The 15,469-nt window shown below is 36.0% G+C and overlaps 1 protein-coding gene across 5 annotated transcripts in view; it reads right to left on the bottom strand.

The window, feature by feature from the left end:
• The window catches only part of LOC133281118 (ankyrin repeat and sterile alpha motif domain-containing protein 1B-like), a 305,927-nt gene that overhangs the window by 21,814 nt on the left and 268,644 nt on the right, over window positions 1-15,469 (bottom strand). For all 5 annotated transcript variants that reach the window (XR_009747384.1, XM_061476333.1, XM_061476329.1 and 2 more), the window contains one exon: window positions 14,702-14,854. Coding sequence is in view for 4 of the 5 variants with exons in the window: in XM_061476333.1 (XP_061332317.1) it covers window positions 14,702-14,854 (153 nt within the window). In the remaining variant the exon portion in view is untranslated. The remainder of the gene's footprint in view (window positions 1-14,701; window positions 14,855-15,469) is intronic.

The following is a 15,469-nucleotide window of genomic DNA, read 5'->3' as shown; positions in this document are numbered from 1 at the left end:
CAGCTAAACAGGATTAGCAACTCAGGTGGGAAACTCACAGTGAGAACCAACAAAGCTCCAAAACATTTTCATGGAAATTGCCTTTGAGATAAAAAGGATGAAGCAGAAAACAAAATGAGCGATAAAAAGAACTGATTCCACATAGTATGTTTCAAAGCCAAGTGTCAGCTAGATTCTGAAATAAAGAAGGCATGCTACATTCTTATCATTATTTTACTACTTGCATGCAAAATCTGACTGGGTTTTATCAGTAATACTCATCTCATTTACAATTCAGTAAAATCTTTTGTTATACAGAGATAGCTCCTTTGCCACATCATCCTATACTCACTTTGACAGATAATTGGGATTTTTTTTTAATTTAACAACTTTGCAATTTTCAAGATATTGGAAGGACATGACAAAAATTTAGTCTCAGTACAAGTTTTCAGATACTCAGAATTATGCCTGTTGTGATTTTGATGACAGATTCTTTCAGTATCAGTAAACACATTTCTGACTCTGTTATTCATTTACACTTACCTTGACATTTTCCCATCACAAGATTTATATTTCAGACCCTCTAAGTATATTTACTGTCTTGATAGTTGTTATATGAACAGTCGAACAAAATAAGTGAGTTTCAGGACCAGATTCTTCACTGCCCTATTAATGCATCTGTATTGAATTATAAGGAATATCTTCTTTCATTCTCAGAAGAAAAAATACAGTACCTGATTGTATACTTACACAGAAAGATGTATGTATAAGAACAAAAAAAATGGAGTGCTAAAATGCTGTTGCTTATGGAAATATAACAAATTGTCAGCAATAAACACAAAATCTCAGCCATTTTGTTTAACAGCACCTCCTGAAAAACAGTGAGGTGGTTTTATCCTTGAGACATTGGAAAAATCTGTGCTAAATCCCCAGGCAGAAAAGATAACAGCCAGTTTGCTTCTCTTCCTTATCTGAACTCCAGAGATCACTAGAAATCTTATGGTGAAAAGCTAAAGTATGTTATACCAAAATCCCCAGGAAAATATTTTGCCCAGAACTTTAACTTAAATAAAACTTTTTCAAAGAATCTTTTTTAAACTCTTTCTCACATCAAGGTATTCTTGACACAAATCTTATCTGAAATAATAGCCATTTTTTTTTTCTTCTATAATATGTAAGACATGGTCATATTTCACATTTTCTGTAAACCATCGTTTTGATATCCTGTAATTGTTTACTAATAGAGTAGTAAAAGTACTGAGAGAAATTTTGGTTCATATTTTAGAGAATGTTCTAGGAGCTCACTGTCAGTGCACGAAGATGATTCCCTGCCCCAAAGAGCATGCAAGCTAATCTGAATACTAAGGGAAAACAGAAAACCAAATGTGAAAATAATTTTGAATATTTGAAACTCTTTCTGTATCTGTGTAGTCCTTTGTTTACATTTGAGGTAGACATAAAGTAAGGATTTTAAGTTAATCTGTGTCTGGTTTATATGATACTTATATGCTCTGTGTATGCTACTATTTCTAGTCTTTCTTGCTAAGCCTATTAGCATCTGATATAGTTGTTTTCCACTCTTGACATCTCATCCTTGTGTATAACTCCCTCATTTACTACTAACTCTCCTCCATTCTCAGTTTCTTTTTCCCCATGCCTCAGTTCTAGTGAACTTCCAAAGCCAACCACTCCATATGCTTAGAGGCAAATTAAACTTATGTCATTTCTTTTTCTCTCACATTAAGCCACATCTTACACTTCTGCTTCCAAGGGGGCCACAAATTAACTAAAAAAAATGTTCACAGATCAGAGCAGATAACCCAAGATAATGAGTTTTCCTGGTGGATGTCAGGTACTAGTGCTACTGTATACTTTGCTATTAAAAGCAGGTAAGAATAATAATTTGTGCTTGCAAGTTGTTGCTCAGCTTCAACAGAAGCAGCAGCATAGATCTATCACTATCTTTTAATAACGTGAATTTACGAACTATACCAGTGTTTTGCCGGCTATAGCTTTGATGCTTACCTATCGCTTATATAAATCTTATATAAATTTAACTCATAAGACAGAAACCACAAACTACCTTGTGTTTGGTTATGTTCATGGAAAGCACACTAGAAACATATTGCGTGTGGGAACACAAATGTTTAAAATACTTAGCTCTGCATAATTCTTGTTCTTTTGCCTTATGTGTGCACTTGAGTGCATATGCATTTCTTTATGGCTTACTGGAGGGGTATTTTAAAGGAAGGCATTATGACTGTGTTTTCCATCTTCAAGTAAATGATACATATGGGAGATGGGGTTGATGAGAAAACCTTTGTGATGATAGAAACTGCTAGATCATCATTAGTAGCTCATCTACAACTACCTGTTATTATTATTGAATTTGTTCCTTGAAATGATAGCATGGAGTCCAGACCCTGAGAAAATCAGGGCGGTCAGGAGCTTGGGCTGACTCATCCAGAATTATAAAAATTGCTATTTGGAAAACTGTTGTATGTCCTTTCCTGATGAGTGTTTTTACATAACCAGACTCTCACTCTGACAAAAGTATTAAGGTCCAACTATATCTTTTTCACAGTAGCTTCTGTAATTAGTGCATCTAAACCATGTGCTTAATTCATTGATGAAAAACACAAATAAAACACTGCAATAGATTTTAAAACTGTTTTGAACTCAACAGAACTAGAAAGAGCTCTCATTTTCTGTTAGCAGAGTAACAGATTTGCAACAGCTATATAGTAATTCATTATCAGAATACCATTTTGAATATCATTGCACTTAAAAGCATGCTTAACTGCATTTCCTCAATTTTTTTTTCAAATGATGGTGGTGAATTAAAATCCATACAATCATAGAATCATGGAATAGTTAGGATTGGAAAGGACCTTAAGAACACCAAGTTGCAACCTCCCTGCCATGGGCAGGGACACCCCACACTAAACCATATCAACCAAGGCTCTGTCCAAGCTTGCCTTTAACACTGCCAGGGATGGAGCACTCACAGCTTCCCTGGGCAACTCATTCCAGTGCCTCACCACCCTTACAGTAAAGAACTTACTCCTTATATCCAGTCTAAACTTCCCCTGTTTAAGTTTTAACCCGTTACCCCTTGTCCTGTCACTACAGTCCCTAATGAAGTGTCCATCCTCAGCATCCCTCTAGGCCCCTTTCAGATACTGGAAGACTGCTATGAGGTCTCCATGCAGCCTGCTCTTCTCCAGGCTGAACAGCCCCAACTTCCTCAGCCTGTCTTCATACAGGAGGTGCTCCAGTCCTCTGATCATCCTCGTATGCTACTTTTGGGTGAATACTGCAGTTTTAAGATCTCTACATGATATGAAGAACATTCTTTAAAATAAGTGATGAATAAGAAAAAGTACAAACTGAGATAGGAACATTAATCAGAAGTTAAATGTAACCTTGCAATGACTTGATCATTATGAAAAGGGTCACAAAAAAACCTGTCAGTAAATATTTTATTTTCAGGGTGTAAAAACTGAGGCTGTCAAAAAATCCAGTTTTCTACAGATGTAGGAAATCCTGCTTTTCGTAACTGGAGATAATGGTATGTAAATTTGAAATAACACAGACAATATAAAAGGTTTCTTGGCACCACCAGCTATTAGAATTTGGAATTGTCCTTTATGGAAGGTGACTGAAACCTTATTCCTTTGAAAGTTAAAACAATGAAGGACAAAATCCTTGAAGATGACTTTAAGGAATCAAACCCTGTTGTCTGTAGGCTGCAACAGAACCTTTTATAGCTAAGTGAATACTTCTCTTCCCCCCATCTTTATTGTGTTGAAAAATCCTGACCTTACTTCTATTAATAATCTTGGTATAACACTTTTCAATCTTATTTGAAGGCCATGACTGTGTCTGTATGATACAAACGCAGTGGATTGTCCAAGCCAGCTCTGAACAATGTAAAAAGGCAGAATCAAGCAGAAGACCAGGGATAATGCTGCTGTCCTATTTCTGGCACATTAATCACTCTGACAGGTCTATATGGCACAGCACAGCATTTCCTTTTACACCTGAGTATGTTAACAAAACCTGCTGTACAGGGAAAATGTTTCTAAAATGTTGGTGATCTTCAACTTCCTTACAGCTGTAAGGTCTGCCATTCAGTCCTCTTTACCTTTCATCATTAATGCCAGTCATGAACAGAAGACAAATGATGCTAGGCAAGATCTGATACTCTCGAGAATTTTTATTGTAAATATCAACTCCTCACAATATCCTACAAAGCAATGAAGAAGCAGAAAAGAAAGATTAAAAAATATTTCAAAGAGGAATCATTTCTCCTTTGCACACTGCTGAACAGTGGAGTTACAAACCCCACAGTATTCTTTTAAAAGCATCAAAATAGTACCGCAGTCCTTGAAAATATTATGTAATGAATTCTGCAGATTTATTTCTTTGCAAAGAGGGGATACTTGCTCATGATTCTTATCACTGTGAATTTCTATAAAGTAAAGGCAGAAATATTGCATTACAACATCAATATCACTGTGTTCTTGTTTGCTTTTATCTACCACTACAAGTATTTTCTACTCACCTTCAGTAAAAACAATCTGCTTTAAAATGCTTTAAACTAGAACTATGAGAGGTAGATTTTGGGGGCAGCAAATTCAAACATTTAGGACAAGCAATTCTGGCAGAACTATCACAAATATTGTCTAGAACAGAAAAAATAAATACTCATAAGGAAATTACTTTAGAGGAACTGCCTTTTACGACAATTTACAATTATTGTAACGAAGGATGCTATCCTAAGGCTGCATGTTTGGGAGGACAAATTCAAAATAGGATGTGTCTAAAATTTCTAAATTAGTATTAGCTTAAAGGATCTGAAAAAGGACATTATTTCAAAATAGAAATCCAATTTTCTTCCTGAAACAACACTGAAAAGGTTAAGGCTGTAAAACATAACCCTATCCAAGGGTTTTCTAAGCTGCTAAAGGCAGAACAAGTTGTTGCCTAGGACAACAAAATATTTAGTGATGATTTATTTTATCTGTTTTTGTAGAGAACTTGTGGGCTGGGAGGAGAGTTTGTTTTCTAGCTTTTAAAAATGGAATAAAGAAGTCTTGGGTTGGGTTGCTTCTGCTGTATTCCTGGGAAAGGAGGACACATTCTGAAACTTGAAATATAAACCTTCTTATAGAGTACTAAGATTTTAGACAGAAAATCAGTTGATAAGGCAATTTATTTGTTGTCTGAATGGAGGGAGATTTTGTTAGGATTCTTCAGAGACGGTACCCTCTCTGGCACTAGGCAGAGTAGGTTACTTTGTAATGCACGATAATTTTTTTATTAAATCAATCATTTGTGCTACCTAGTGTGCTACAGGACAAGAAAATGATCCTGCAGGTGGAACATAATAGGTACTAAAATTGCTCAGCTTTGATTATTACTGCTAAAAATTGATGCCAATCATTACCTAATTATAATTTATTTTGAAGAGAGCGTGGAAGAGAGGAAGAAAAAAGAGAACAAAAGGGGGGGGAAAAGCTCTAATTTTAAGAATTCCAATATAAGAACAAAGATTTACCTCAGAAAAGAGTTAAAATGTGATAGATAAAAAAATTATACTATTTTGATATGACTAAAATCCTTACATTTGAAAATAAATGCAGGAACTGGAAAACATTTAAAAAAATCTGTAAATATCAATGGCTAGATTCACTGATCAAATATGGTGATTTTACTGTTACTTTTCAATCAGAAAACAATATTTATATATTTATATATATTTATATATTTATATATAAGGAAATATAAATACAGAATTAGGGAAAGGATTTCAAAGTACCTATATAATGCCTTCTACTTAAATACCTCTAGTGCAAAATGACACCAGATGAATTACGAAAGAATCATTACACTACCAAAAAAATAAATGCTGTGAAAATGTTCACAGTGCAAATGCTTTCTCTTTCTTTCTTTACCGTGTTGTATTGTAAACTGAATAAAGCACTGCATTAGAACTAAAAGAAATGCTTTTCCTCCCACTTCTCCTGAGCCCGAGCACTGACATGATCCAAGGTGGTAGTGGGAAGAGGTAAACAGTGCATGGTTTGAAAAAATTGGCAGGTTTATTTCATCTCCGGATCTTTTGCAAGTACGAAGAAACAGGATAATGTGTTTCAAAATGTTTTGCATTACCATGAGGAATAGATAGAAGTTTTCACATCAAAGGCTATGAGTTCACTGCCTATGCAAAATGTTACATGCAGAAACTGTACATAAGAATTAAACATGCCATGAAGTTACAATACTAGCACATAGATTTGTTGATAAAGAGCTTCCATCTAGATTTCTAGAAACAGCCACTGCAATACTATAACATAACAGTTTCTAAATGATCAGTAACATCCACAGGCATTTAGGAAATAATTGATGGAGCTGCTACTAGTATTTAAAGCAGACAAAATCTGACTGCAGGAAGAATCATTTTCAAATGTAAGACCCAGCTGAACAAATTTACTATATGATTGTGATTGGCAAATATTTCATTCTTGCTAAAGAAACAAAGATGTGCATTATTAAAACCCTTTTGAAACCTCTGTGGGTGCCCTGGATTGATCAAATCTACACACCTATTTTGTATGGACGAAAAAAATACTATTTACATATCTCATAAAATTTTTTGTACGTTAAATGAATGCACCAATCCAAGTTCAAAGAGAGAAATTTATACAGTTATAATTTATACAGTTATCCTCTGGATTTACACCTCTAGCAGCTAACACATTAATGTAATCTCATTTGCAGCATTGTTCTACTAATGCCGCAGCAACTGAGCAAATCCATATACATGTCTTACCTCATGAAGAAAGAATGCATCACAATGACAGCTATTCAGTTCCAGACCTATCTTCAGAGTATCTGATTTGAAATATATGCAACTATCCTGTTGTCAAAAAAATGCTTAATATTTGGTCCTATTATTGATACTAATTAGGACAGTTTTACAAAGAGAAGAGCCAAAGAATTTGAATGGATATTGAAAGTTTCCCTGACATTAGTAGCTATGTAACATTAAAACCACCACAAATGTAGCAGAAAATATTTTATTAAATATCTTAATGCATCTTATACGTAGTCTACTACTTTATTAATGAGTGAGAAGACCCAAAGTTCAGTCTGCCTGGCAAAGAATTTTAAAGATTCCCATAAAATTTTTAAAGGCTAGAAATACCTGTTCCTCAGTATAACTGGCCCGTTTGTTTTTTCAGGATGTCAGAGACATTCTCAAGCATTTTATGCTACTAGAAACACAAGGCATCTGATTTTACACCAGTACATCAACATGGCTGTCTCTACAGAAGCAGCATTTGCATTTGAACTGTGGTACTCCATCATTTAGCTTGCTGGAGAATTCTTTACTTTCAACTGTATGCATTTATATATAAACACATACACATATATGTGTCTGTGCATAGCTCTTTTAAAATTATTGGTTCACATAAATTAAAGTATTTTCTTAGGCAAATACACCAGCAATATGCTCCTGAATGTTTGGGAAGAGTAAGCAACTAAAAAGTCATACAGAGAATTTTCTAAACTCAGCAATCACAGAAGTTATTTTTAATAACAAAATACCTAATAACTTGAGATCCCACAGCCTACTGCTAAGGCAGATTCATGGTTTTGAAAACTCTTCCTATTATCAAAATTGTTGGAGCCAGTTAGAAAGCAACTATAGGAAGAGCTACGAGCATCTTTATCAGCAGTGTCTCTGGAAGATCAGAAAGGACTTTGGCTCCAAGCACTCGTGATTCTTTTCAGTTATCTGAAATCTACCACAGGGCTCCAAGGTTGAGAGAAAAAGGAACAGGATTCATAAACTGCCCTTGCAATGTCTGAGAATATATTATTGAGATGTAATGTTTCATTCCTCTTCAAAAACTGCCTCTGCAGAGTGGCATGTGTGGGAAATGAAGCAATAACAAGAGAACAGCACAGAGTAACTTATCAAACAGAGTCTGAAGAACAGTCCTCCTAAGAAAAAGGCACCTTTTTTATGCTATAGAGCATGGGAAATTAAGCTGTCAAGTGAGCACTGTACAAAAATCTATCTATTTGGTGTATATTACCCAGCCAAGCTGTGGAGTCTGATTTGCTGGAGGAGACAGGCAGGCTGCTAAGCAAGACACTAGCCTGGTCAAAGAACCTGAATGCAGTATGTGGTCCATTTTTAAGTTCTTTAAGCAGAGACTATAAATTGTACTGACATTTTAGGTGCACTTATTGGCAAAGGCCTCATGAAAGCTTTGAGAACTGAGTTCAGTACAGTGGTTTCTATTACTTTGAGCTATAGACTCAAGCTAAATACATATAAAGTAATTCTCACTTTGGAAACAGAAAGGTATAGCTGGCACTCTGCCTATTTGAGGTGTACAGAAAAGGACTAGAAAGATACAGAACAAGGATTTCTGGAAGTATGGAATAACTAAATGGACTAAGGTTATTTAGTCTGCGTAGGAGAAATTATAGAAGCATGTAAAACAAACTACAGCATAGGAAAGATGAATAGAGGAGGAATTTAAGGATGAACTGGCTGTTTTTTTAGCAATGATGTGCAAATTTTCCCTTAAAAACTTCTTGTTATCTGAGGGATGGATATCGTTAGATATTGATGCCAATTGTTGAAGAGTGTCACAAAAAAATCATGGAAGTACTGTCTTCTAAGCCTTACTCAGGTGAATCAGTAGGATTTTAATAATGCATACGAGTAGTGGACGCATGGATATATATATAACCCGAAGAGTTAAAGTGACTGCATGTAAAGTCACCTCTTACTTCAGAAGTCTATTCGGTATTCTTTTAAACAGTCAAAAATAATAGAAAGTTGATGATCTCTTGTTTGTCTGGATTTCCAGTCTTTTGATGAAACCACTCTTAAAAAACTTCTAATAAAAAAAAAAACAGAAAAACCCAACACAACAAACCAGTCATGGCATTAACCTCTAAGAGGTTATTTCATGGATAAATAACTGATTAAACCAAGAAACAGTAGCACAAAAATCAGTTTTCAGAATGGAAGAAGGTTCTTAGTGAATTACTGCAGAAATCTGTGACATTGCTGTACAATGTATTTACAAATTCCATAGGAAAGAAGACTAGCAGTAAGATCATGAAACTTGATGATGATAATAACTCATTCAAGATAAAAAAGACAAGAACCAGTCGGGAAGAACTAGCCCAATTCCAGAAGTCTATGAACTGAAAATTATTAATGATGAAGAAGGTGGCTGTGCAGATAATTCATAATATGCTTGTCCTATTCATGTAGCCTTCCCTGGTCATTTGTTTATGGCCATTTTTATAGACAGCGCATTAGTTTAGGTAGAGCCTCTGATCTGTTTCAATATGGTCATTTTCATGCTTTTTCATTCCTACAGTACAAAACTCAGTGGGCTGCAGTGAAATGATCATGTAGCAACTTTAGGTAATACTAAAGAATCACGTTTTTACACAGTACAAAATAAAATTAAATTTTGGAATTTGTTGCTGATGTTGTGGAGAGTCCAAGGTATTTAGCTAACGGAGGGCAGTCCATTGGTAGCTATTTCCTCTCTCTCGTATATTTGGTCTGATCCTCAACAGTAATCATTATACCCTAATGTAAAAGAGGAATGCAGTTTGTGAGAGAGGATCATCAATAACACTTCCCCAAAAGCTCAAAATCTGGACAGGAATTGAGTTTAAGAAAACATTTGGAAAACATTAATTTTACAGAAGACAAAGACTGAATCATCCATGTGAAAGACAGATGTATGAAAATAGAAGCTCATAGTGCAGGATAAACTAATTGAGAAGAAATGTAAACCAGGTCACTTACATGTAACCCTCCTCCCAGAAGTTCGGCTAGCTGTGATTCAAGGCCTACTTTCACTACAGCACAGTTCTGCAACCGTTCTGTTTTCTCCTGAGAAAATTGCTAGGGAGTGAGAAGGAGCTCTGAGGGAGTGCACAGGCTGAAGCATGCAAGGTAAAGTTGCAGACATAATAAGATTGTTAGGACAGGGGAAACTTGCACCTCAAGGGTTCAAGTATAACACCACTCACATGAAAAGGTATAAAATCCTGAGGTAAAAAAGGATAATCAGGAGACAGCAACTCAGCAACATGATAGATAAGCCTGTTCCAGGGAGCAACAGAGGCCAGCCCTCCCCTACCTGAGTGATGATTACTTGCCTATTAGACTTAGTGACTCATTTGGTGGGGCTGATTTAATGCCTAGTTCGTTAGTCCTAAAATGCATTGTGTGTGTTAGACGATAAATAACTTGCTTTGTGCTTTTAAGCTGTTTATATCTTGCCTGAAGAATCTCTTTGGTAAAAGTTCCCTGAAGAGAGTGACTCCCTGAGGGGGAGGGTTACGTAAGTAATCCAGAATAACAGACAAGAATAATATGATTAGTCATGTTGAAGAGCATTTATACTGTAAAGCACAGGTGCACTGTTTAGATGGGTTAGGGGATTTCAGAACATAGCGGGCTTTTTTCAGCAGATGAAAAGTTCAGAAAAGATTCACGTAGCTACAGCATCAAATAAATTCTAACTGAATCTGGGTACAGAACCTGATCTCTGTAATGAGCCAAGAAACCTGGGAGAAAAACACAGAAGTGTTGGGAAAGGCACTGCGGGGAGAAGGCATTCTGAATACTTCCAATCCCATGATGAGGAAATTAGAACAATGCTTCCCAGGAAGCACATACCTGAGAAAATAATGAAGCAATTGGATCTGGGAAAACTCTTGATCTAAATGACAAGTAAATTAGTGAAACAGATTCTAAATTTCAAAGTCTGGCTTGTTGAAAAAGAACAGAATGCTGGAGGGAGCTCACAAAAACCACAAATGAATAACTTTTAAAATTATTCTTCTGATTTAAATGTTTTAAGTGTTTGCTGCTTGATTGTGCTTGAAGAACCACACACACTACATATGTATTATATAAAAGCCTGAAAGAAACCAGCACTTGAGTTAGAGCAGACATTAACTTGCAATAAATTGCAGGAAGCTGCATATTAGAGTTGTGTCTTAACGCCAGTGAGGAAACTGGAGGACTAGAGAAGGTGAGCAAAAATGGCCTTTACCACTGGTGTCTCAGACTTTGTACCTCTCTCATATACTTGGCATTCTCCTCTCAGATTTTTTTTTTTAAATGTGCTTGCCTGGATGGTAAATTCCAAGGATGATAAGACAATGTTGGAAATAGAGCAAGAACTGTTATTTTTAGGAAGATAACAAGATTCAAAGCTCTGATCATTCCAGCATCCTATGGGAATAAGGGGTAACTCACAAAGGTTAACTTTAATCACAGAATCATAGAATCATTTAGGTTGAAAAAAACCTTAAGATCATCAAGTCCAACCGTAAAACTAATGCTGCCAAGGCCACCACTAAACAAAGCTCTAAATGTCATGACTACATGTCTTACATACCTCCAGGGATGGTGGCTCAACCACTTCTCTGGGTAGCTTGTTCCAATGCTTGACAACCTTTTTTGGTGAGGAAACTTTTCCTAATATCCAATCTAAAGCTCCCCTGGCGCAACTTGAGTCTGTTTCCACTTACCCTACCACTTGTTCCTTGGGAGAAGAGACTACCACTTTCCTCACTACAACCTTCTTTCAAGTAGTTGTAGAGAGTGATAAGATATCCCCTGAGCTTCCCTCTAAGCTAAACAACCCCAGTTCCTTCCTCCTCATAGGACTTGGTCTCTGAACCCTTTACCTGCTTTGTTGCCGTTTTTTGGACTCCAGCATCTCAGCGTCTTTCTTGTAGTGAGGGGCTGGAACTGAGCACAGTACTTGAGGTATAGCCTCACCAGTACTGAGTACAGGGAGGTGATCACTGCCCTGGTCCTGCTGGCCATGCTATGTCTGATACAAGCTAGGATACTCTTGGTCTTCTTGGCTACCTGGGCACAAACTGGCTGATATTCAGCTGCCTGTTGAGTGGCACTTCCAGGTCTGTTTTTTTTTGCCAGGCATCTTTCCAGCCACTCTTCCCCAAGCCTGTAGCATTGCATGGGGTTGCAATATTCAAAACTCTAGGAACTAAAACTTAATGAACTTCATTCACAGACAAGTGAATTCATGATCACAAGAAGTGTAGAAAAAAAGTAATAAACACTTTTTATTCTCTTTTTAAGATGTAAAGAAGGGCTTGTGAAAAATTAAATGTCCCATTCTCTCCTCTGTTCTTTCAACTATGCTAGTTTACCTAACAGATGATATTATCTCCATGTTCAAATCTGTTTCTACACCTCCAGAACCCATGGAGGACTTCCCAATAGCTTCCCAAGTATGAACTAAGGGATTCATAACACCAAAGAAAAAATGGGGTTTATGTCAAATTCAGGAGCTGCAACTGTTTAAAGTGATGGCTAAAATTAAGAAATTATTGTATCTGTAGTCCTCGATACATTTTTATCACTTATGTAGCATAAGTGCTGATGAAGTTTCTTGCTCCATCTACAGCTTGAGCACCAAAAGCCACCAAACCAATGGTACTCAGTTATTTTCAGGATGTTGACTCTCTTTTTTCTCTAATTTTTCAAGTGCCTGGATTCTAACCTATCATATCAGGAATCCTATTCCAGAGCTAGTGGCTTTGACCTTTATACAATCCTTTATGAAAATCTTTATGTTATAAGCTCTTGTTTGCCATTGCCTGAATGGGAAGTGAGACCTTTGAATTCAATTTCAGACAGCAGGCCTGCTGGTCAGAGATAAGTATCTTGTTCTGCCAGACTGCACAATGCTCCAAACCAATTTCTTGTCTATTTCTGAAAGATTCCCCTCAATTGAAACAGAAAATTAGCAGTAACAACAGATTTTCTTAGTGAACACCCTATCATTACAGTTAGCTACTACTGATTGGTGGGAATCAAATATATACTGACTGGACTAAACCTGAATTTTTGAGAATGTAGAGCTGTTTTATTTACTATGCTCCTGAACAACACAATTTAATATCATATCAGGTGGGAGAAATATTTATCTCTGTCGGTATCTGCATCTATACAAATACTTAAACAACAGTTTAACAGCTGTTTCTTGCAGCCCATAGCAAAAGGGAGTGTTTGCCCAAGAATGACAGGCCCTCAAACAGAACATGATGTTAACCTTTAAAATTAGAGGGATATATACTGGTCTGGTTTATAATAATTTTACAGGAGTGTATTCATATTAACTTCAGGGCAGGTACTTCCTTTTTCATCATTTTAAGCAAGTTTGGAATCAAACCGCAAGCCTTTAATGAGGTTTTAATGATCCACTTGGGGGAGCTAAAGGGTAATTTGTTTCCAAACTGATTATGGCAAAATGTTTGGAATGCAAAATTAAGAGCAGAGTCATCCACTTCCTTGAACTCAGTGCTGGCTGTTAATCTATATTATCTTCTGGAACAAAGGGTCCCCAGTTCTTATTAAAATTAAAGCCACATATACAAAAAAGAATCATAGTTATAAACAGCTTAGCAGCAAACACCCATAATAGCATCAATCATACCCTGGCTTCATTTATACACCTACAACATACATTGAATGCAACAGCCATAACATGTTAGAAAGTTTGGTCCGTACTCTTACGCTACATTTTTGTGCTAGTTAACATTAACTGTAATGTGATAGCAAGAAAAAAATTCTAACATGCAATGGTTTTGTCTTTCAGTTAATCAAATACCTCTTTTTTTCAATTTTTTTTTTTATTCCTTTTCTTTAGATGCTGGTCTTGGGCTGTATCTGCTTGTGGCTCATGCACCAGTTACTATGTTGAAACATGGCTTCACAGCTGCTTGGCCTTATTCTTGATTGCCTATGGTTATTGGTAGTTCTTTGACTGTTCTGAGTTAGGCACTAATTAGAGGCAGAGATGCAGTATCTTCTATATTGGAAGGAAGAGCACAGTCTTTTGTATTTGAAGAGCCACTAAAATATGATCTTGGGTTTTTTTTTTTTCCATGCTGAGATTGTGCTAAAGTTCAGATAAACTGACAATACAGTTGATTTCAAAAGCCACAGTGAATTCAAAGCTATAATCACATCTTTTATAAAAGGAATAAAACTCAGTTTCAGTCACATAACTTACATGAAAATTTCATTGGCAAAGCTGTACTGTCAATGTCTCCACTGTATAAGCTTCATCTCATTTCAATTACTCTGCAGTGCAGTCCAAATTAAAGTTCATGGTTGCCCATCTGTGGGTATCTAATTTAACTGACTCATGTAAATAAAGTTTCAAGCAAAAGTGATAATTAAATAAATTATTTTTTCCTTTAGCATAACTTATTTGCTATGTTTAAGGTTTCCTTATTTTATGTTTAATTTAGCCAGAGCATGTGGAAAAATTAAACTCTAAGCATCTTTACAGGAAGCACTGTTGCTAGGCACTCTAAAAGCAAAGGCTTATGCTTGGTAGCTATAAACTACCAAAATATATTTTTAAATGTCATTCAGCATCCTGAAGGCAGACACAACCATGCTGACTGAATACCATGCGAAAGACAATGGTAAAGCAAATGGAAGCAGCGGGTACAGTCAACTCAGGTATAGGAACGAAAGCTATAATCATTAACAGTACTTGATGGCAGTATTTGTAGTGCAATTTGCTTTAGTGCTTTCTCTTTGATAAGTAAGAAAAGCATTATAATGTATTTAGGAGGAACTATTACTGCTATAAGTTGACCAACTTACGTTAATTAATTCAATATCCCAGATTTTTTTCACAAGGTCCATCGATGTATAGCCATTAATTAGAAAGGATTTGGTATAGTCACCCAGTTCAATGGAATCCAGCCATTCTGCTACAGAGGCGGGGTTGTAGCCATCATGACCAATCTGCTTCATCTGAAAACCAAGAATGAGGAAGAATTACTGATGATATTCATTAAACATCTTTCAGAACAGCAGTTTATGTCTATTAGTTTCCTCACAGAGTTACCTTATTCTTGGATCAGCATTTTTTTAATGATTAGTACAGTGTGAAACAATTTTGTGAGCAAAAGCACTAAAAAACCTTAGTTTTTACTGTATCTTTAACTTATAGTGGCTTGCCTTTTAAATCAGACTATACCAAGACTGGAGCTGGAGTTCAGTTCTTAGTGGATATCATAGAATACACAAGTGAGAGAAGGCAAAAAGGTGAAAGAGAAATTATTAATATCCTGACTTCATAAAAATGTCAGATTTGCACCTAAGATTTCATAAGAAATAATTCTGAGGAATGGGTCTTTTGGTATCACACTGCAAATGAAACATTCTGCTTTGGTTATATTATTGTTAACTTACCTCTCCTACTAGGTTATCGAATATTTTATAATGGTTGAAGACACGCTGTATTTTTCCACCCTCAGGGGAGGTTTAAAAAAAGACTTTCCTCTACCTGGTCAATTTTTCATGGAACTTCTGGGAATTTAACATATTTTAGATAGCTCTCTCTGTCTGTAAAGTTGCCTGAGACTG

The sequence above is a fragment of the Pezoporus flaviventris genome, unplaced genomic scaffold, assembly GCF_033815535.1.
Source record: "Pezoporus flaviventris isolate CSIRO_AGI_PZ_B2104156 unplaced genomic scaffold, CSIRO_AGI_Pfla_v1 ptg000096l, whole genome shotgun sequence".
NCBI lineage: Eukaryota > Metazoa > Chordata > Aves > Psittaciformes > Psittacidae > Pezoporus > Pezoporus flaviventris.
The sequence above is the reverse complement of the archived record's forward strand: the minus strand, read 5'-3'. Positions and strand labels throughout refer to the sequence as shown.